This window comes from Triturus cristatus, chromosome 2_1 (assembly GCF_964204655.1).
Source record: "Triturus cristatus chromosome 2_1, aTriCri1.1, whole genome shotgun sequence".
NCBI classification, from domain to species: Eukaryota; Metazoa; Chordata; class Amphibia; order Caudata; family Salamandridae; genus Triturus; species Triturus cristatus.
Window position 1 is genome coordinate 9,290,505 of NC_140581.1, and position 21,501 is coordinate 9,312,005.

A 21,501-nucleotide genomic window follows, 5' to 3' on the forward strand; every position below is an offset into this window, starting at 1 on the left:
CCTAGAGACAATAAAATATGTTAAGTATAACGATAGATTATCGATTAACGATGAAATACACCATGTTCAGATATGCATTTATGAATTTACCAAAACCCATCCTCAAGGGATGCTGATCTAGGTACATTACAATATGCGAGGTAGAGAGATAGTTCTAAGATGATTTTCGTTGTGTTTTTTCTGCAAAAATGTGATTTAAGTTGATCAAACGCACACCTTTTAAAGATGGCGTGGCAAAAATGGCAGAATCAGAACACCAGGAGCACTCACAACGCACCAGATGACTCTGATTATGTGCTTGGGCATCCCGACGTGATTGGAGAAGGTCCCGAAAGCAGAGGAGCCAAGGGTTGAGACCGCTAGCTACAGGGCATGAGGAGAGCGATGCCGGGCTGTGGGCTCACCTTCATGAAGTAAGGAGTCGGGGGTGGGGGTGGGGGGTTATTTTCTGCTTCACACCCGTCCCAGCAGACGGGGTTATGTGTTGCTTCCACAAAATTGAAGTGCTTGCATAAGAGGAACTTTGAGAGAGTTTGAGCCTATGGATAGAACATCTAACTATAGAAGTGGGGCCTGCCCAGTTTTAACCGGTTACACGTGGCTAGGGAACACGATTCACAAACTGTGTCAACAAGTTAGACCATATGGTTTGAACGAGCCTGACCACATGGATAGACTATGTACCTATCGATGTGGGGCCTGCCCATTTTTAAACGAGTTACACATGGCTAGTGAACGCGGTTCGCAAACTATGTTAACGAGCGCTTTGTAAGGCCGTAGATGCGTGAAACAGTAATCCCAGGAAATACTACTTGAAACTAACATTAAATTATTTCTACACAGTTTGTGGCTACAGGGCCTACTCCCACGCCACTTCGAGCACACTTACTGGTGAAACTCGGTAAGGGGCTCACACAAAAAAGATCACTTAATAGGTCCTTATGAGGATAAGATCTCGGAACAGTAATATTATTGGGTGTTTTAAACACAAAGAGGTGGTTACAAACCTGTGCAATAATGTTGACAATAATCATTGATTTGCTAAAAAAAAATTGGGACTTTTGGTCCATTTGATCAAATGGAGTGGTTAGGGACGTACAATCATTTGAGTTCCAGTGACCCTGCATGGGGGTGTAATATATGAGGGATTGTGTAGTGCCAGTGTATAATGTGAATAGACACTAGGGGATGTATATACCCAACGAATTTTAAAAGGCAGGTTGGTTTACAGTTTTGTTTACTGTGGTAATTCTTACACCCACAGATACACAACGGAAGAGTGTGTTACATATCCCCTAAATGGAAGTGGGAAACACCCTTGATTGAATCCTACAAATGTTAAGGTAGGACAGGAGGGGTCTGTAGGGGATCTAGAGGTCCTGATGAAGGCCGTGCAGACATTCTATTGAAGGCTAAGGTAAATCGGCTGAAACATGTTGACGCACCAGCGGAAGTGGGAAACACCCTTGATTGAATCCTACAAATGTTAAGGTAGGACAGGAGGGGTCTGTAGGGGATCTAGAGGTCCTGATGAAGGCCGTGCAGACATTCTATTGAAGGCTAAGGTAAATCGGCTGAAACATGTTGACGCACCAGCAGTACGGAGGGGTGAACGTGAACTGATAATCTTCTTTCACCACCATTCTATTCGTTTTTAACCCTGGATCGGTAATCCAGGAGTAAAGCATAACCACGGATATACCTGAGCTAGTTTTTTAAAAAATCACTAACTGCACATTTATTGTTTTGTTGATCCCCGTATTATTCCTTTGCTTGTATTGTCTTCCCCTCCTCTTTTCTCCACCCCAGGCATTGGTCTGTGCGGGGGTGTTAGTTAGTAAGCCCGATGATGAAACATGTCACAAGTTCTTAATGAGCACATGCCAATTGCACTAGAATTTTAAGCCACATCCTCCATTCTTACCACTCTTTTGTGTGGATAGTGATACAGATTCCACCAGAACAGCTCAGGAGAACAGGGTTATGATGTCAGGATCTTCATGGTGTGTCAAAAACCAAGGAGGAGATATTGGAGGTAAGGCTTAGATGTTCAAACTAAGAGAGCGGCTATGGACTAAATGCAGTGTTTGCTGAGTGATAAGATACTTAAGCTTTGGCTGCGACCCATAGTGATAAAAAGATTACCCGAACATCATTGGGAAGCTGTAGCCTAGATATTGTAGGTCCTCTTCCTAGTAGCTTTGAACAATTGCATGTGCTGGTGTTCATTGACATGTTTTCTAGATGGCAAGTGACATGCATCAGCAGTGGTGGTTAGACAACACGTTTTGGTTAGAGAGGCGATACGGAGCATCTTATTGACTGAACATGCTGTACAACTTGTGTCATGTGAGATAGAGAAGTTCTTGAAAACCAAACTATTTGCACATAAATGTGCCCTCTACCATCCCACAGCAAGCGGAATAGAAGAATGGCTAAATATTGTGTTCAGAGACCATTCAGATTTCCAATTATGGTGGGAAGGATTGGAAGGAAGATGTATGTAAGAGTTTGAAGTGTAGAGCCTTACAACATGACCAGGAAACTATCATTGATATCCCCTGCATGTGTGAATGAGATGGAGACAAGTTTGGGTTTGCAAGTAAGGACTGATAAGGAAAGAAGGAAAAGGTACTATGGATGTGCAAGCAAAAAGAGTGGCCTGATAAAAATACAACACTTGGGACTGTTGTAGCTGTCAGTGAGTTAGGACTAGAAGCCTTGGGTGTAGCAACTAGGAAAGTAAGTTCTCCAAGCCTAGTAAAGTGAATATGTTGTTTTACTTGCGATGAAAACAGACCTTTATGATTTGGAATTTAAACAGGCGGTGGAGAAAATCAGTGAATGTGATGAGGGGAAGTGAGTAGACAAAATGTTAAGACAGGAATCTGTAGCGAGGAATGATTCATTGCGAAGGAGTGAAAGGGAGGGATAGATACTGGAATATCTGCATGAGTGCAAGAGACAGTGATGTTTTATCTTTATTGCATCTTCTGCTCCCTCATCTCTGTCTGTGATTGTTTTAGGGTTTATGTGTTAGCTTGTATTCACAATTCATTCATGTATTTTAGTTCATCTCTTTCTCTTATTGTATATGCTGTGATTTGACAGGAAATGTCTTTTCTTTGCTAAGAAAGGAGGTGTGTGGTCTGCTGTGTAAGTGAGCCAGTAGAAGGACTCCTCTGGAGATGGCCAAGACGCCTGGAAGTCTGTTCTACTGTGTCTACGCCTCGGTTTTGGACAGTGAGTTACTTTGTTAAATGACCTCTTTGAAGAGGGAAAGGAGGAGTCACTGATCACCGAGCCATCAAGACTACACACCGCCACGTCCACAGTCGCTCTGACTCAATTGAAGGCTGATGGGGGTGGGCTGGAAGGAAGGCACTCTAGGAGGTCTCTTTGTGACCACAGTCAGGGAAGGAGATTTTGTATCCCTACTTAAACAGCTGGCTGCGAGAAGCTCCATGTTACTCGTTACCAGTGAAAAGAAACAGATGTTACTGGGATGTGATGGTACGGACGGGGTCTGGACACCGCAGGCAGGTCCTGGACAGCTGGGCTGCAAGCTCCCTTAGAGCTGAGACACAGCCCTCAATTTGCTGGCACTCGCTCTTTGCCTCACACCACACTGAGGATCCCCTTTCAATGGAGGTACCTACCCTTCCAGACCATAGGCAAACATTGTAATATACAAAAGGAACACAGTCATTTGCACTGCCCACTAACACCCTACACATGTGAAAAGTCACACGTGTGTTCTCAATATTATAGGAAGGGTCATTCTTTCATCACCCACCTTGAATATTCATCAGCTGTGCCCAGCATATGTATCAACACGATGTCCTGCTCGTCTGAGCTCATCCTGCTCAGGCAGCTTTTGTTCTTGTGTGGGGGTATGGAGCTATTCTTTCTGTTACCACCGGAAGTGCCTAGTTCGATGGCTTCCACCATGCCCCAAACAGGTGTGTCTGCTGTCTGGATTGTGTACTTCCCTGCGGTTGTGTAGAGCTTCTCAAAGTCCATCTGCTGCTTCACCAGGCGTCCATATCGATCCAGGTTCTCAGACACCTGCCATGAGTTGGAACAAGGAGACAGGAGTCAAGTGACCAGTAAACCAGGACCTCAGTCAGATCTTCAGAACAATCACCAGCAGGCAGCAATGGAAACTAAAAGGAACTGTTGGAGGGAGGGGCTGCAGGCAGGGTAGATGGATAGCTTCGATCTCCTATCCGGACCTTCCTGGGGTCATCAAGGTATAGAGCTCCCTCTTCAGTGCAGCATACAGAAAGACAGCAGGGAGGTGGCACACCCTTCACTTCAGAGGCTTGTAGCTTGTACTGTACTTCCAGCACAGTGACAGCCTCATTTTCCAGGTACCTAGACTCTGCTTTACAGCCTGACAAAAGTGTGAAGAAACTACCTTGGAATGTAATCCTTCTACCACTTCATCCCAAACCTGGGACATCTGAAGACTTAGGCACACGTTCCCCAATCCAAGGAGTCTGGACTCTGGAGCCACTCACGGATTGCGGACTAAAGGAACACGGACAATGTACATGTCCGGCACCTCTAGCTCTATAGAGACTTATAGAAAGTGCTCTCCAGACAGACCGAACCATCCCCCTGAAGAAGAAGTACACAATAAAACAAAAATAGGAGCAAGAAGAGACGAGGACAGAAGCAATAGGAGATCTGAGCTGGGTCAACGGAAGATTGAGGAAGGCTGGGTCAACAGACGACGTGACAGGAGGGGGCTGGGTCAACAGAAGACGTGACAGGAGGGGGGCTGAGTCAACAGACGACGTGACAGGAGGGGGGCTGGGTCAACAGAAGACGTGACAGGAGGTGGCCTGGGTCAACAGAAGACGTGACAGGAGGGGGGCTGGGTCAACAGAAGACGTGACAGGAGGTGGGCTGGGTCAACAGAAGTCGTGACAGGAAGGGGGCTGGGTCAACAGAAGACGTGACAGGAGGGGGGCTGGGTCAACAGAAGACGTGACAGGAGGGGGCTGGGTCAACGGAAGATTGCGGAAGGCTGGGTCAACAGAAGACGTGACAGGAGGGGGCTGGGTCAACAGAAGACATGACAGGAGGGGGCTGGGTCAACAGAAGACGTGACAGGAGGTGGCCTGGGTCAACAGAAGACGTGACAGGAGGGGGGCTGGGTCAACAGAAGACGTGACAGGAGAGGGGCTGGGTCAACAGAAGACGTGACAGGAGGGGGGCTGAGTCAACAGACGACGTGACAGGAGGGGGGCTGGGTCAACAGAAGACGTGACAGGAGGGGCGCTGGGTCAACAGAAGACGTGGCAGGCAGGGGGGCTGGGTCTACAGACGACGTGACAGGAGAGGGGCTGGGTCAACAGAAGACGTGACAGGTGGGGGCTGGGTCAACAGAAGACGTGACAGGCGGGGGCTGGGTCAACAGAAGAGGTGACAGGAGGGGGGCTGGGTCAACAGAAGACGTGACAGGAGGTGGCCTGGGTCAACAGAAGACGTGACAGGAGGGGGGCTGGGTCAACAGAAGACGTGACAGGAGGTGGGCTGGGTCAACAGAAGTCGTGACAGGAAGGGGGCTGGGTCAACAGAAGACGTGACAGGAGGGGGGCTGGGTCAACAGAAGACGTGACAGGAGGGGGCTGGGTCAACGGAAGATTGCGGAAGGCTGGGTCAACAGAAGACGTGACAGGAGGGGGCTGGGTCAACAGAAGACGTGACAGGATGTGGCCTGGGTCAACAGAAGACGTGACAGGAGGGGGGCTGGGTCAACAGAAGACGTGACAGGAGAGGGGCTGGGTCAACGGACGACGTGACAGGAGGGGCGTGGGTCAACAGAAGACGTGATAGGAGGGGGGCTGGGTCAACAGAAGATGTGACAGGCAGGGGCTGGGTCAACAGAAGACTTGACAGGAGGGGGGCTGAGTCAACAGACGACGTGACAGGAGGGGGGCTGGGTCAACAGAAGACGTGACAGGAGGGGCGCTGGGTCAACAGAAGACGTGGCAGGAGAGGGGCTGGGTCAACAGAAGACGTGACAGGCGGGGGCTGGGTCAACAGAAGACGTGACAGGCGGGGGCTGGGTCAACAGAAGAGGTGACAGGAGGGGCGCTGGGTCAACAGAAGAGGTGACAGGAGGGGGGCTGGGTCAACAGAAGAGGTGACAAGAGGGGGGCTGGGTCAACAGAAGACGTGACAGGAGGGGGCTGGGTCAACAGAAGACGTGACAGGAGGGGGCCTGGGTCAACAGAAGAGGTGACAGGAGGGGGAGGGGTCAACAGAAGGGGTGACCGGAGGGGGGCTGAGTCAACAGAAGAGGTGACAGGAGGGGGGCTGGGTCAACAGAACACATAACAGGAGGGGGGCTGGGTCAAAAGAAAATGTGACAGGAGGGGGCTGGGTCAACAGAAGACGTGACAGGAGGGGGCCTGGGTCAACAGAAGAGGTGACAGGAGGGGGAGGGGTCAACAGAAGGGGTGACCGGAGGGGGGCTGAGTCAACAGAAGAGGTGACAGGAGGGGGGCTGGGTCAACAGAACACATAACAGGAGGGGGGCTGGGTCAAAAGAAAATGTGACAGGAGGGGGGCTGGGTCAACAGACAATGTCACAGGCGGGGGCTGGCTCAACAGAAGACGTGGCAGGTGGGGGGCTGGGTCAATAGAAGAGGTGGCAGGAGGGGGGCTGGGTCAACAGGAGACGTGGCAGGCGGGGGCTGGGTCAACAGAAGATGTGACAGGAGGGGGGCTGGGTCAACAGAAGAGGTTGCAGGCGGGTGCTGGATCAACAGAAGAGGTGGCAGGAGGGGGGCTGAGTCAACAGAAGATGTGGCAGGAGGGGGGCTGGGTCAACAGAAGAGGTGGCAGTAGGGGGGCTGGGTCAACAGAAGATGTGGCAGGAGGGGGGCTGGGTCAACAGAAGAGGTGGCAGGAGGGGGGCCGGGTCAGCAGAAGAGGTGGCAGAAGGGGTCAACATAAGACATAACAGGAGGTGGGCTGGGTCAAGAGAATATGGTGGGGTTTAGGATAACTGAAGAGGTGATGGGAGGGGGGTAGGTCAATAAAAGAGGTGAAGGGCTGGGACAGCAGAAGAGGTAAAGGGGGGCTGGGTCAGCAGAAGAGGTTACAGGCGGGGGCTGGGACAAAAGAAGATGAGACAGGAGAGGGCTGGGTCAACAGAAAATGTGACATGAGGGGGGCTGGGTCAAGAGAAAATGTGACAGGAGGGGCTGGGTCAACAGACGACGTCACAGGAGGGGGCTGGGTCAACGGAAGACGTGGCAGGTGGGGGGCTGGGTCAATAGAAGAGGTGGCTGGGTCACAGAAGATGTGACAGGAGGGGGGCTGGGTCAACAGGAGAAGTGGCAGGAGGGGGGCTGGGTCAACAGGAGACGTGGCAGGCGGGGGGCTGGGTCAACAGAAAATGTGACAGGAGGGGGGCTGGGTCAACAGAAAATGTGACAGGAGGGGGGCTGGGTCAACAGACGACATCACGGGAGGGGGCTGGGTCAACAGAAGATGAGACAGGAGGTTGGCTGGGTCAACAGAAGACATGACAGGAGGGGGGCTGGGTCAACAGAAAATGTGACAGGAGGTTGGCTGGGTCAACAGACGACATCACGGGAGGGGGCTGGGTCAACAGAAGACATGACAGGAGGGGGGCTGGGTCAATAGAAGAGGTGGCTGGAGGGGGGCTGGGTCATCAGAAGATGTGACCAGAGAGGGCCTGGGTCAACAGGAGACGTGGCAGGAAGGGGAGCTGGGTTGAGAGAAGAGGTGACAGGAGGGGGGCTGGGTCAACAGAAGACATAATAGGAGGAGGGCTGGGTCAACAGAAGACGTGACGGGGTGGGTCTACAGAAGACATGACTGGAGGAGGGCTGGGCTGACAGAAGACGTGGCAGGCGGGGGCTGGGTCAACAGAAGATGTGACAGGAGGGGGGCTGGGTCAACAGAAGAGGTGACAGAAGGGGGGCTGGGTCAACAGAAGAGGGGACAGGAGGGGGGCTGGGTCAACAGAAGAGGTGACGGGAGAGCGGGGCTAGGAAAACAGAAGAGGTGAGAGTAGAGGGGGGATAGATGAACAGATGAGGTGACAGGAGGGGAGGCTAGGATAACAGAAGAGGTGATTGGATGGGGACAAGGTCAATAGAAGAGGTGACGGTAGGGGGTCTGGGTCTACAGAAACGGTGATGGGAGGGAGGGCTTAGTCAACAGAAAAGGTGACATGAGGAGGGGCTGGGTCCACAGAAGAGGTGATGGGAGAGGGGGGCTAGGTCCCCTTACTCCTCTTGCAGAATGGTTTCTCATTCCTGGCATCAGAAGATCTAATGGGTGCCTATAGAAGATGATGGGGGACAGCTAACCCTGTCCACATTTCAATCATTCATTAAGAGAAGTAATGATGACATGGCGAGAGAACCTAGAAGGAAATGGGAGCTCAAACTTCTGTGAGAAATGTAGCGCATGAAGTTGCGGTCGCCAGTATTAATCTTGTGGGCAAAGGTATCTGCTTCTTTGTGTATCCCTAGTAGATAATATCGACAAAGTATACGTGAGAAAGAGGCTATTCATTCTGATTTTTAACCTGCTGAGAAAGTGTATGAAACTGTGAAACTACATAAAATAATTGATCAAATTTGTGGAGATAGAGAGGATTGATTCAATAGGATGTCTGGTTGTCACCAAAGTCGAAAGATCTTGTGACACACCACACAAGGGCTCAGTCCATCTGCTTAGGCACTCAGACTCCCCAATGAAAGATTGCCTTACACATATACATCTGAAAGAAGAATGTGATGCTCATAGAGGTGGGTGGGAACTTTAACTCCCCCTAGGCTCACTCACACTCTGGCAACAGAAGGGCCAGGTACTTGACTGTAGCAGAACATGCAGAATTGTAACACATGCTCATCGTATAACATTGGCCATAAGCGTTTGGGAGAATGGTGAGACCACAAAGTTCTCTAAAGGAATAGTTAATTAGACACTGACATAGAAGTAAGTCATTAAACTTTTAAAACTCTAAAACCACAACCCAATCATGTTCCCAGGAAGATGGATCAATACTATTAAACACTTTTTGAAGTTACGTTACCTCCTTGTGCACCTTCTGTTTCAAATCTTCAGCTGCCTTTGTGATATCCTGGTCTGCCTGGACCCCTTTGGCCAGTGTCAGAGCGCGGTATAGGGAGTTCCTCACTTCAGACTGGTCTGGAATCACAGACCCATCAGCAGATACCAAGCTGAATTGTCCCCTGTATAAAGCTTCTTTTCCTTTCACACGATTCTTGACTTTGTCTGTCCAACTTGATCCACTGGAAAAATATAAACATATTAGAGCACTTTTGCTGGAGCGGAGTTTTCAGTTTGAAAATTCAGGGTTTTTTTTTTAAGCTCTAGCATGTCTATTCGTCGTATTAACCTATTAATAATTAATAATTAATTATTTGTCTTGTGTGAGTGTGTTTATATTAATCAATCCGTTTGTTTTAACAAACGAAAACGAAAAAAAAGAATTACACATGAGTGTGCGTAAATGTGCTGAATTAACCATAATGTGCGTGTTTTCATGTTTAAACGTTGCTGTGTGCTGTTTATTTTTGAGCACAAAACGCTTTTCGAATTAATGCTTTTTTATGTCGCAAGAGCTAGATAAATACATACACATAAGGGTATTAGTGGGGTTAACATTGTTTAATCACTATGCTGTAGTAACGTTTATTTTGTCTCTTTAATTAAGATGGTCTATTGTGGCCTATGGAGGCCTGTGTAAAGATGGCTGAATTTTGAAGCCTGGCTGTGATTTATTCTGTGAAAACTAAGACGAGGGAGACCTCTGCTGGAAATGGTCCTGAAGTCAACTGACCATAGTCCTTGCCTGAGAAATTTTCCATGAGGACAGCAGCAGTTTTGGAGGATCTCCAAAAGAAATGGAACGTCCTTGGCAGCCTTGGGAAACAAAGGAGCCTTGGAGAAAACTTATGAACTGTGGCTCGATTGCTGAGGAGAGATGGAACTATTTAGATACTTTATTGGTTTCTTGGTTCCTGTTCCGTAGTTTTATATTTTGTGAACTTTTCCTGAGCGGAGATTTTCAGATGTAGCAATGTTACATCCCTTCCTTCTCGCTCTGCTCAGTGATTCAGCGGATATTGCCAACTTTATGTGTTATTCCTTTGTAACTTTTACTATAAAAATGTTAGCCTAGGGAGGGTTTTTTTTTGCACTTGCCATTTGCCTTTGCCGCGTGAATCTGCGTTGCTGAGGATCGATGCTGAAGGGACTTCGTCTTGAGAGACTTCACCGAGAGACTTGTCCTGACCCGTTCTGACACTTAGTTAGAATAGGTAACTATGAGAAAATGATTTACTCTGATTGATTTACTTTGACTAATTTTAGATAAAGCAATATAATTTTAAACATGGTGTTGGATATTCTTTCTTGTCAATTATTGGGTTTATATTTTTGATCATTATTGTATATGTTGTATAGATTGTGTTAGGACAGTCACAAAACCAGGTCTTATCGACCTCGATATAGATGCTGGGTGATTAGGAGGTTTCCTTCCCACAGGTTTGTTGCTGGTAGAGTATTTGAACGTATGTTAGTGAAATGGGCCCTAGTGTATGATGAATGTATGTGCGTGTAACTGTGAGATTACTCTATCCATGGTAGTGGGAATATTTTAGATACCCAGATCTCTATCAATTTCCTGGTAGCAGAGGATGGTTTTGATGATTGTCTTGATCTGATAAGATGCTTGTACATTAGCTTATTGATTAATGATTATTGATTGATATTGGTATATGTACTAATACTATATGTTGGATTCGTAATGTTGAGTTATATGTAGTGCTTCTGGAACTTGGAAGCTGGTAGCAGTTTCGTAGTAGAGCAGAGGGAAGTATATGCTGCTCTCGGGAAAAACGGAATTGTAAGGAATAATAACGTGTGACAATTGAAGTTGCGCGTCACATTGTCTGGGTTCGGAATCAGTGACATTATTGTATGTTACTATTAGAATATATTTCTGGTATATAAGGAGTGTGTATGATAGTGAAGGTTATCTGTGAAACTCTGGTCTTAAGTCCCAGGGATCCGTAAGGATTTCCGTTAAAGCTTATCGCGGGAGGAGTAATAGGTATTTCCTGAGCTTGTTTGAAGAACTGGGCAAGGAGAAGTTGCTTAGTTGATGTATGTTATAATTCTGTAGCAGGACAGATTGTACGCTGTTCTCGGGAAGCAGGATTCTGTGTGTATGTACTATATTTTTCTTGTATGAATGTGCGTGGATGCATATACATTTATTGACTGTAAGACTCTTTGGATAAGTCCTAGGGGAAACAGTTAGGAGATGTATGAAAGTTTGTTGATTCTTGAGAAATAGACTCTCTTTTTACTATTCTGTGGTTAGCGAAGCAGACAATGGAGATGTTTTTATGTTGTAACTAATAGATTTGTAGAATTTGTGATACGAAGTCTACTGAGGAGATTTTGTAAAGGAGGGGTAGACGAGTGACAGAAAACAGGAGACAAGCGACTGCAGCGACTGTTGACGTCAGAAAGACCGCGCTCTGATTGGATAGTGGATCAGAATAGGGTTCGCGCTAGGATTGGTGCGTTACTGTGAGTCGCGCAAGGATTGGAAGAGCTGTTTAGTGACGTAGACGCTCCAGGATTGGTGCGTTAGTGTGAGTCGCGCTGCTATTGGTTGAAAATTCGTATTGTATATTTATAATACGGAAAAAGAGTAGAGAGTTTTGGTAAGCGCTAAAATGTATTACCAAGAAGAGGAAAAGAAGAAAACGTTCTTTGGAAAGATTAAAAAGTGGTTTAGCAAGGATAAAGATGTTAAAACAAGAGAGGGTGAGTTGCTACCTCCAACGAAAACACCTGCATCCTTCATGGCTGCAAGATATGGGTTTCATACCTGTATATGGTTGGAGAATTGGGTTAGGTATACTAAAGAAGATGGTGTTTTAGCATTTCCAGAACATGGTTCATTTAATCTGGCCGTGTTGAGAAATCTACGGGAAAAGATGTTATGTCTGGACCCGAAACCAAGACCTACGCAGTTTGAGGCTTTAGTGGAATGGGAAGAAGAAGTACATGACCGAGAAAGACAAAGATCTGGAGGTCAGTACAGATACATGTTTGGGAGAAGACATGATCGTGAAACTCATCATGATCGAATGAAAAGGTGGCGAGATGCTAGTATGTCAGAAGGATTATATCCGATGAGAACAGTTGAAGGAGGAGCAGAAAGGGTTCCTGGGTCAGATATGAGAAGATATGGAGAGTATGAGGATGAGGTCTTGAATGACATGATTTACAAGAGACCACCTCCATATAGACCAGAACCAGATGAGAGTACACCAGTTGTTTCTCCAATAAGAGATACAGTTTGTACTATTGAGACAGAAAAGGTGACACCTGAATCTAGAGGTAGTAATTCTTTCAGAGAGAGAGAGAATCGAGGTAGTGATGAAAATGCCAGACAATTAGCCAGAACTACAACAGAGCTGACTGAGAAAATTGGGGAGTTAACGAAGAATTTGGAAGCTGTTACGGTGCCTGTAACTATAGGTCCGGTTATTCCTGTGTTTGATAAACAGAGGACAGGTGAAAATGGACTGGTGGTTCCATATGTTGGGAATAATTTGACAAATTCAGTTGGTCCTTCAGGAGACTTGGGTAAAAGAACAGAGAGAAGTGACCTGAGACGATCTAGACATGATATATGTAGTGAAATACTGGATGCTAGTGAACCTAGTTGTTCAGGGATGCCAATTCTAGAACCGCAAAAGAGAGTGGTTCCAGTGAGAAAAACTGCTGAAATAACAGTTGATGATTTGAATGATTGGATGAAAGTTCTTCAGAAAAGGATAAAGACTCACAAGCAATTGATGTGGTTAAATTGCGTGTAGAATTAGAAGAGCTTGTTACAGGAACAGTGCCAACAGAAATCCTGAAGAGTCATCATGATGGTGAGCTAATGTTCATGTGCAAAAACATAACATGGAGAGCAAGGAATACACATGACAGGTTAAGAGCGATAGCAAATGAACAGGGAGTTGATATTGATAAAGTGAAAGCTTTACAAAAAACCTACAGGATGGATTTTACAGAGAAGGATATAGAAAATTTGAATGCTACTGGTAGAACAGGACAGATTAAAGAAATGGTGGCATTATTGCGAAGATGGGGTGATGTAGAAAAGTGGAAGGATAGGTGGTATAAGAAAAGAGAGGAATCTGAGGATAGAACAACTTATTCAGCATTTCCAGTGAGAGAAAAGGAGAAACCAGTGAATAATTATCCCATGAGAGAAATACCTGGAGGAGGATATGTACATGTTCCATGGACTAGACAGGATATTTTATCATTTACGAATGATTTCCCTCGATTGAGAGAAAAGCCCGTCGAGTGGTATAGGCAGGTAGATAGGTTCGTGAAATTGTCAAAAGTGCTGTGGGTTGACCTGAATAGTCTGTTTGATATAATTGTTCCAGCAGACTTGTGGACTGAGTGTAAAATAGTTGTGAGTTGGCCTACTGAGGAATATCCAAGAGATCCAAGAACAGGGGCACCAGATCCAGAGGTAATGAGAAAATATGATCAGGTGATGGTATACCTGAAAAGTAAAGTTCCTGCAAAAGAGACAGAGTGGGTTAAAATAGATCGAACACAACAGGAAGCAAAAGAATCAGTTCATGCTTTTTACGAAAGGCTGATACTGGCATTTAAACAATTCAGTGCAGATGAACACCTGGGTGACAAAGATTTGAGTCATTTTGTATGCAGGTTTGTATATGGCCTAAGACCTGAAATTGGTGAGAGAATTCGTGAACACACAGTGGATTGGCAGAGTAAGAAAGTAGATGAGATTTTGAGGCATGCAAAAAACTTCAGTGATGAAATCGAAGCAAAACAAAGAAAGCTGAAAGAGAAAGCAATGTGGGCACAAGTGAAAGTTGCGGAAAGACAAGAAGCACAGTTAGTGGAACAAGCGAATAATCCAGGAAATAACGTAGGGAATAGACCTAGATTTGCAGGGAAAGGGAAAGGAAGTCTGGAAGAAGCAAAGAAAAAGTTCCCTTGTCACAACTGTGGCCAATTGGGGCACTGGAGGTCGGAATGTCCTAATCCACCATTAGTGAATAATGATAATAAATCCTTAAATCAACAGGTGCAGAATGAAGGGAATAATCAACAGCAACAACAGAAAGTTGTGAGACAGCAGAATCAAGAGCCAAAACCGCCCTTGCCGCAGAATAGAGGGTTACAAAAGTATAATCAGGATTCAGGATTCTACAATGATGAGCAGGTAAACAAACCAAAACGTTCTAACAAAGTACAACAGTACTTGTTAAAGAGTGAAGGGAGTGAGTCTGAGGGTGATTATTGACGGTGCCGAAGAGAGGAGGAAGAGTGCATACTTGGTGCAACTCTAGAAATAGACCAGGCAGGACCATTTGTGGATGGGAAAATAAATGAGGAGAGTGTTACTTTTTTGGTAGACACAGGTGCGACAAGATCAACTGTCAGGTCAACAGATGTTAGAAATCTTCCTCTCTCGGATGAAGCAATCCAAGTAGTTGGTGTAGCCAATACACAAATCAGAACACGTCTTACTGAACCAGTAAGAGTACAGATAGGGAAATTTTCAGACATGCACAGATTTATTGTCTGTGACACGAGTCCAGTGAACCTGTTAGGTAGGGACTTGTTGTGTAAAATGAACTGTACAATTTTTTGTACACCGGATGGAATAGCTTTTGAGACACCAGATGAGGATGTTTTGTACCGAATGACTCTAGAAAATAGAGAAAGTGAGTTAATTGGTGCATTTGCTGTGTTTGATCCGGAGGATTTGCCTCGAGAACTAAGAGATACAGTGAAAAGGGCAGTGTGGGATTTTACAGGAGAGGATGTGGGATTGATGAATAATGTAGATCCAGTGAAAATTGCAGTAAAAGAGGGAATCACATATCCTAACATTCCTCAGTACAAAATGACACCAGAAATAATTGAAGGGATAACTCCTATAATTGAGAAAATGATTCAGCAAGGAGTCCTGAGAGAACTACTGAGTAGTCCATGTAATTCACCGATAATGGGACTAAAAAAGCCCAATGGGAAATTTAGGATTGTACAGGATTTGAGAAAAATTAATCAAATTGTGGTGGCATGTTGTCCTATTGTGCCAAATCCATCAGTGATTCTGTATCAAATTCCACATGATGCTGAGTGGTATACAGTGATTGATTTGTGTCATGCGTTCTTTTCAATTCCATTGCATCATGATAGCCAGCCAATTTTTGCATTTAGGTTTGGCCAGCGTATTTTAGCATGGTGTCGTATCCCACAGGGGTATACGGAGAGTCCTTCGATATTCAATCAGTTATTGAAAAAATTGTTGGAAAGTTTGATCATGCCCGAGAGTTCAGTGCTAGTACAATATATTGATGACCTATTGGTGGCATCAAAGACACGTGAAGCTTGTGAAGTGGATACCATAGCTTTACTGAATCATCTGGCAGATGGAGGGTTAAAGGTATCTCCAGCCAAATTGCAATTTTGCAAGAAAGAAGTGCATTATCTTGGACACAATATTGAAAAAGGTCTGAGAAAAGTGACCAATGACAGGATCAGAATAATCAGAGAAATGAAAGCTCCAAAAACCCAGAGGGAAGTGAGAATGTTCCTGGGTATGGTGGGATATTGTCGTCAGTGGATAATTAATTTTTCGCTGATTGCGAAGCCACTGATTAAATTGACAAAAAGTGAGATGACAGATCCATTGAATCTGGATGCAGAACAAATGGCAGCATTTGAAGAGCTCAAAAATAGAATGTGTGAGGCTCCAGCTTTGGGTATGCCTGATTATGAAAAGGAATTTGAATTGTACTGCAGTGAGAGGAATGGATGTGCACTTTCAGTGTTAATTCAGAAGCATGGATTACTGAGAAGGCCTATTGCGTACTTCTCATCGACACTTGACCCTGTAGCTGTGGGTTTACCAGGTTGTCTAAAATCTGTGGCTGCAACATGCAGAAGCCTGGAACAAAGTGAGGGAATCATAATGGGATATCCTGTAAGGGTATTCGTACCTCACAATGTGGCAATTCTCTTGACAAGAAGCAGAACTCAGTACATGTCACATAGTCGTTTGACTAAATATGAAAAGGTGATTCTGGGAGCATCAAATGTGACTCTTGAGAGATGTGTGAATGTGAATCCAGCAACACTCTTGCCGGATATTGAAAATGTAGGTGTGAAAATGGAAGATGATCATGATTGTTTGGATGTGCTTGAGTACTGTACAAAACCGAGACCAGACATAAGGGATCTTCCTTTACCTGAAAATGACCATGTGTTGTTTGTGGATGGATCATGCCTGAGAAATGATAATGGTGTGCTATGTGCAGCATATGCGGTGTGCAAAGTTTCAGAGGTCATGGAAGCATCACCGTTGAAAGGAGTGAAATCTGCGCAAGTTGCTGAATTGGTGGCATTGACAAAAGCTTGTGAAATTGGAAAAGATTTGAGGACAACTGTGATGACTGATAGTCAGTACGGATTTGGAGTTGTGCATGACTTTGGCCAGCTTTGGCTACAAAGAGGTTTCTTGACATCGGGTGGAACTCCAATAAAGAATGCTGAAATGATTGGTAAATTGCTTGAGGCGATACAGCTGCCTAAGGAATTGGCAGTTGTAAAATGTGCTGCCCATGGTCAGGGGGAGGATTTCATAACGGTCGGAAACAGATATGCAAACGATGTTGCACAATATTGTGCAAAAACAAATCAGTCCATTAATCGGGACAGAGAGGGGGAAATGTCTTTTCTCTCTGTGATGTTTACTAATGTTTTAGAGACATGGGATGAAGTGAAGCAGTTACAGGATGAGGCAGGAGAGGAAGAGAAAAAAGATTGGATTAAAGCAGGATGTGCTCCAAGAGAAACAGACCATGTTTGGGTCTACAGAGATGGCAGACCAGTAATGCCGAACTCCATCTTGTCGTCAATGGCAAGGATGTATCATGGCCAGGGACATTTGGGGAGGGACGCGATGGTCAGGTCGTTCAAACAGATCTGGTACAATGCAAAGTTCAGGACAATTGCAGAGAGCATCTGTCAAAGGTGTTTAATTTGTCAGCAATTTAACACTGGGAAAAAGACAGTGGTGAGTCTAGGGACAATAGGCAGAGAAGGAGGTCCTTTTACAAGAATGCAGATTGATTTCATTGAAATGCCCCAGGTAAACAGACTAAGGTATGTTCTAGTGGTAGTCTGTTTGTTTTCAAGGTGGGTGGAAGCTTACCCGACTAGAAGAAATGATGGATTAACAGTGGCAAAGTTACTGTTGAGGGAATTGATTCCTAGGTACGGGTTTCCAGTTACAGTTGAGTCTGACAGAGGTGGACACTTTCAAAATGAGCTTATGGGTTTGATTTGTGAAGCATTGAAAATACAGCAGAAGCTACATTGTGCATACTGACCAGAGGCTTCTGGTGTGGTTGAGCAGATCAATGGCACAATTAAGAATAGAATTGGAAAAATGTGCTTAGCCACTGGTATGAAATGGCCAGACGTTTTGCCTCTAGTTCTGATGACTATGAGATCTACTCCAGATAGAACTACAGGTTTGAGCCCGCATGAGATAATCATGGGACGTGCAATGCGCCATGCATTCGTGCCTGTCAATAAATTGGTGACAATAACTGATGACATGATTTTGGATTACTGTAAAGGCCTGGCTGACGCAGTTCATTCAGTGTTTCACCAGGTTGGAGAAGAAGCTACCACACTTTAGAAGAAGCAAGCCCATGATCTGAGTCCAGGAGACTGGGTGAGGATTAAAGTTCACAGAAGAAGAAATTGCTTGATTCCACGGTGGGGAAGGCCGAGACAAGTTATTCTGACTACGACGACTGCAGTAAAGTGTGCTGGAGTGAAGCACTGGGTACAGGCAAGTCATACTCTGAGAGTTCCAAATCCAAAAGAAGGGACTGGTGAAGAGTATTTTGAAGAGTCAGATTCCAGTGATGATGAAGATACTGAAGATACAGAATCAGTGAGAAAAGAAGCAGAGAGAGCTTCAAGAGAATCACTGCGAGTATCAGAGAGAAGATCGGATTCTGTAAAAGAGCCTGAAGTTTCAAGTAGCAGTGGAGGAAAAAGAAAAGAAAAGAGAAATCACACAGAGAATACTCCTGAATCAGAAGAGGAGGAGATTGAAGAACCACTTGAGATTATACTTGAAAAAGCAGGGTCAGAAGAAGATAGAGAGGGACAGATTGCGGAAGACCCCCGAGGAGGTGTAGGGAACATTCATGAGGAGCTAGGTGAAGGGATAAGTAGACAGCAAGAAGATTGCGTGTCGGAGACCCGAGGAGGGAGAGAAGTAGGGAAGTCTCAAATAGTGGTGAAAAAATCTGTGGAGAAAAAGAAAACTGCTGTAAAACGAAAACAGAAGGCACTTGAGACAGAATTGGATGATGAGAATGAACAAACAGAAGGTCGAGTTCTGAGAAAGAGAACTTGGATTGAAGAAAAGAGTGAGAAAGAAGTGAAACCAAGAAAGGTTGTGAAAGGAGATCGATGGCCTAACAACCGAGTTAAGAGACTGAGATACAGGATAATAAGAGCAAATACATCGAAAGCTGAACAAGTGAATGAAGTATCGAGTCAAACTTCAAAAACTGAAGGAGAAGAATCAAGGAAATCAAAAGAACCAGTAGAAATAAAAAGAGTAAGAAGACCCAACCAAAAGTACAGATCACCGGAATGGTCTTATGTGACACTGTCTGAAAAAGGAATAGAAGAAACAGTGACTCAAGATAATCCGGAAGTGATCTTGAGAAAAGTGGTTGAAGAAGATACTGGTGAAATCCTGAAAGTACTCTTGACTGACATTGGAGAAGAGTCAGAGACTGGGGATTGTGATATTGGAGATCTAATACAATTTGATGTTGAAGAAATTGGAGTGAAAAACGATAAATATCCAAACTGAATAAAAGAAGGATTCACTTGGACTGAGTGAACGAAAAGATCTTTTGGAGAAACTCAAGAGTTTGAAACAACATTGAAGAATTTGAAAAGTTCTAATTTCAGTAGTGGAGTAGTAGAGGTTAAAGCAAAATAGTAATATGGCTAACATAGAGAATAATCAAAATAGATGTGCCTTCTTTAAAAGGTGGTGTAGGATGTGCTGCTGCTGTACTGGATTATTAATGCTTCTATGGGGTGTTTTAATTTTATTAGTTACTTTTAAAGTTGAATTTGAGATGAACACAGAGAATATGACAAATGTAGAGAAGAATTCACAAAAAGTAATTCCAATTAGAATGAGTAATACTTACATACACAAAGATAGGTCAATTAATAATTTTTCTAGTAATGTTTTTTCAAAGTTGTTATATGAATATGTGAAAACAATGGAAGTGAGGGATTGCTACGTTTGTATGCAATTACCTGCATCCGTTTCAGAGGGTGTTACTTATCACCATTTGCCAGCAACATATGGTATTTCTTGTAGTATTTTAAGTAGTGTTTTCTATTTGTTAGGGAAAGTAGATTATAAGATGTCTAACAGAGATAGTATTTTTGGGCACTTGCCGATGAACAAAGAGCTGAATCCAGCTAAAGAAGCTAACACTTTTGGTGAGATTTTTATTGAAGAAAAAGGATTAACATTAGATTATATTTTTAAGAATAATTTAACTTGCAGTCTGAAAGAAGAGGAGAGAGCTTTCCTGGATATGGTAGAAGAAAGGAGATTGAACATGCATGAGAAAGCAGGGAAATATAAAGTGAGTGAGACAATTTGGGACATTGAGATGGGAAAAGAGTTGAGAAATGGGGTTAGTCCAACTTTAGCTCTAGATACACCGCAGAAGGGTAAACTTTGCATTACAAGGAGGAAATCCCAATATGATACATATTTTGTTGGAACTAGTGAATGCCATGATACATACTTCATTGCAACAGGTTGGGGTTTCAGAGGTGGAGAAGATACAATTTTTCCAGGAGTGTACTATGTTTGTGGGAACAAGGCTTATTACAAGTTGCCTGACCATTGGTATGGCACGTGTTATGTGGGCCTAGTTTTTCCGAAGATTTTTCATATAGATAAGATAAGAGATGTAGAACATATTAACTTACTAATGCGTTTTAAGAGAGAAACTTGGTCTGAAATTGTGGGTGACATTTTTGGGGTTTTGATTCCAGCAGTGGGAATTTCTTTAAATGCTTATGGAATTCGGAAATTGTCCACAGTGGTTGATCGTTTATCGACAAATACCGCAGGAGGGTTTCTTTTGGTAAATACGGAATTAAGTGCCGTACGTGCCATGTCTATGCAAAATCGACTTGCCCTTGATATTCTATTGGCCAAGGAGGGTGGAGTCTGTGGAATGCTGAAAGTTCAACATTGTTGCACTTACATTCCTGACGAAAGTAAAGACCTGAAGGTCTATATCAAAAATATTACTGATTTGCATGAAGAGTTAGTACCACTTGAAGCTGAGAGTTTGTGGACTAAAATAGCTAATAAGATGATAGCTGTTAAAGATTTTATTGCAAAAATAGGTAGTACTTTTATAGGTAGAATATTGTTTCCTCTGTCTTGTATAATTGTTGCTTTATTGATACTGAGATTAGTGTGTGTGTGTTGTAAAAACAGGGGATGGAAAAAGAAAGTGAATAAAGAAAAGAAAAACAAAAGGTTGAAAAGAGAACCGCAAGAAATTGAATTGGAGGAATTGAGGGAGAGTGTTTATTTGGAGACTAAGAGGGATGATGAAAGAGTGACTGGTGTGTAATGTTGTGTAAGGGGAAAAGACATTTCCGATTTCTCCTAAAATGGGACTAAATTTTCACTAATTTTTTTTTTGGGTTTATTTGGTGATAAAATCACCAAAGGGGGGATTGCTGGAGCGGAGTTTTCAGTTTGAAAATTCAGGTTTTTTTTTTGAAGCTCTAGCATGTCTATTCGTCGTATTAACCTATTAATAATTAATAATTAATTATTTGTCTTGTGTGAGTGTGTTTATATTAATCAATCCGTTTGTTTTAACAAACGAAAACGAAAAAAAAGAATTACACATGAGTGTGCGTAAATGTGCTGAATTAACCATAATGTGCGTGTTTTCATGTTTAAACGTTGCTGTGTGCTGTTTATTTTTGAGCACAAAACGCTTTTCGAATTAATGCTTTTTTATGTCGCAAGAGCTAGATAAATACATACACATAAGGGTATTAGTGGGGTTAACATTGTTTAATCACTATGCTGTAGTAACGTTTATTTTGTCTCTTTAATTAAGATGGTCTATTGTGGCCTATGGAGGCCTGTGTAAAGATGGCTGAATTTTGAAGCCTGGCTGTGATTTATTCTGTGAAAACTAAGATGAGGGAGACCTCTGCTGGAAATGGTCCTGAAGTCAACTGACCATAGTCCTTGCCTGAGAAATTTTCCATGAGGACAGCAGCAGTTTTGGA

General features: G+C 44.1%; 1 protein-coding gene across 1 annotated transcript in view; it reads right to left on the reverse strand.

The window, feature by feature from the left end:
• The window catches only part of LOC146863603 (uncharacterized), a 286,828-nt gene that overhangs the window by 45,832 nt on the left and 219,495 nt on the right, over positions 1-21,501 (reverse strand). The window contains exons 6-7 of the mRNA XM_085627624.1: positions 9,092-9,311; positions 3,797-4,068 (exon numbers count right to left, since the gene is read on the reverse strand). Of these exons, the coding sequence (XP_085483750.1) occupies positions 3,797-4,068; positions 9,092-9,311 (492 nt within the window). The remainder of the gene's footprint in view (positions 1-3,796; positions 4,069-9,091; positions 9,312-21,501) is intronic.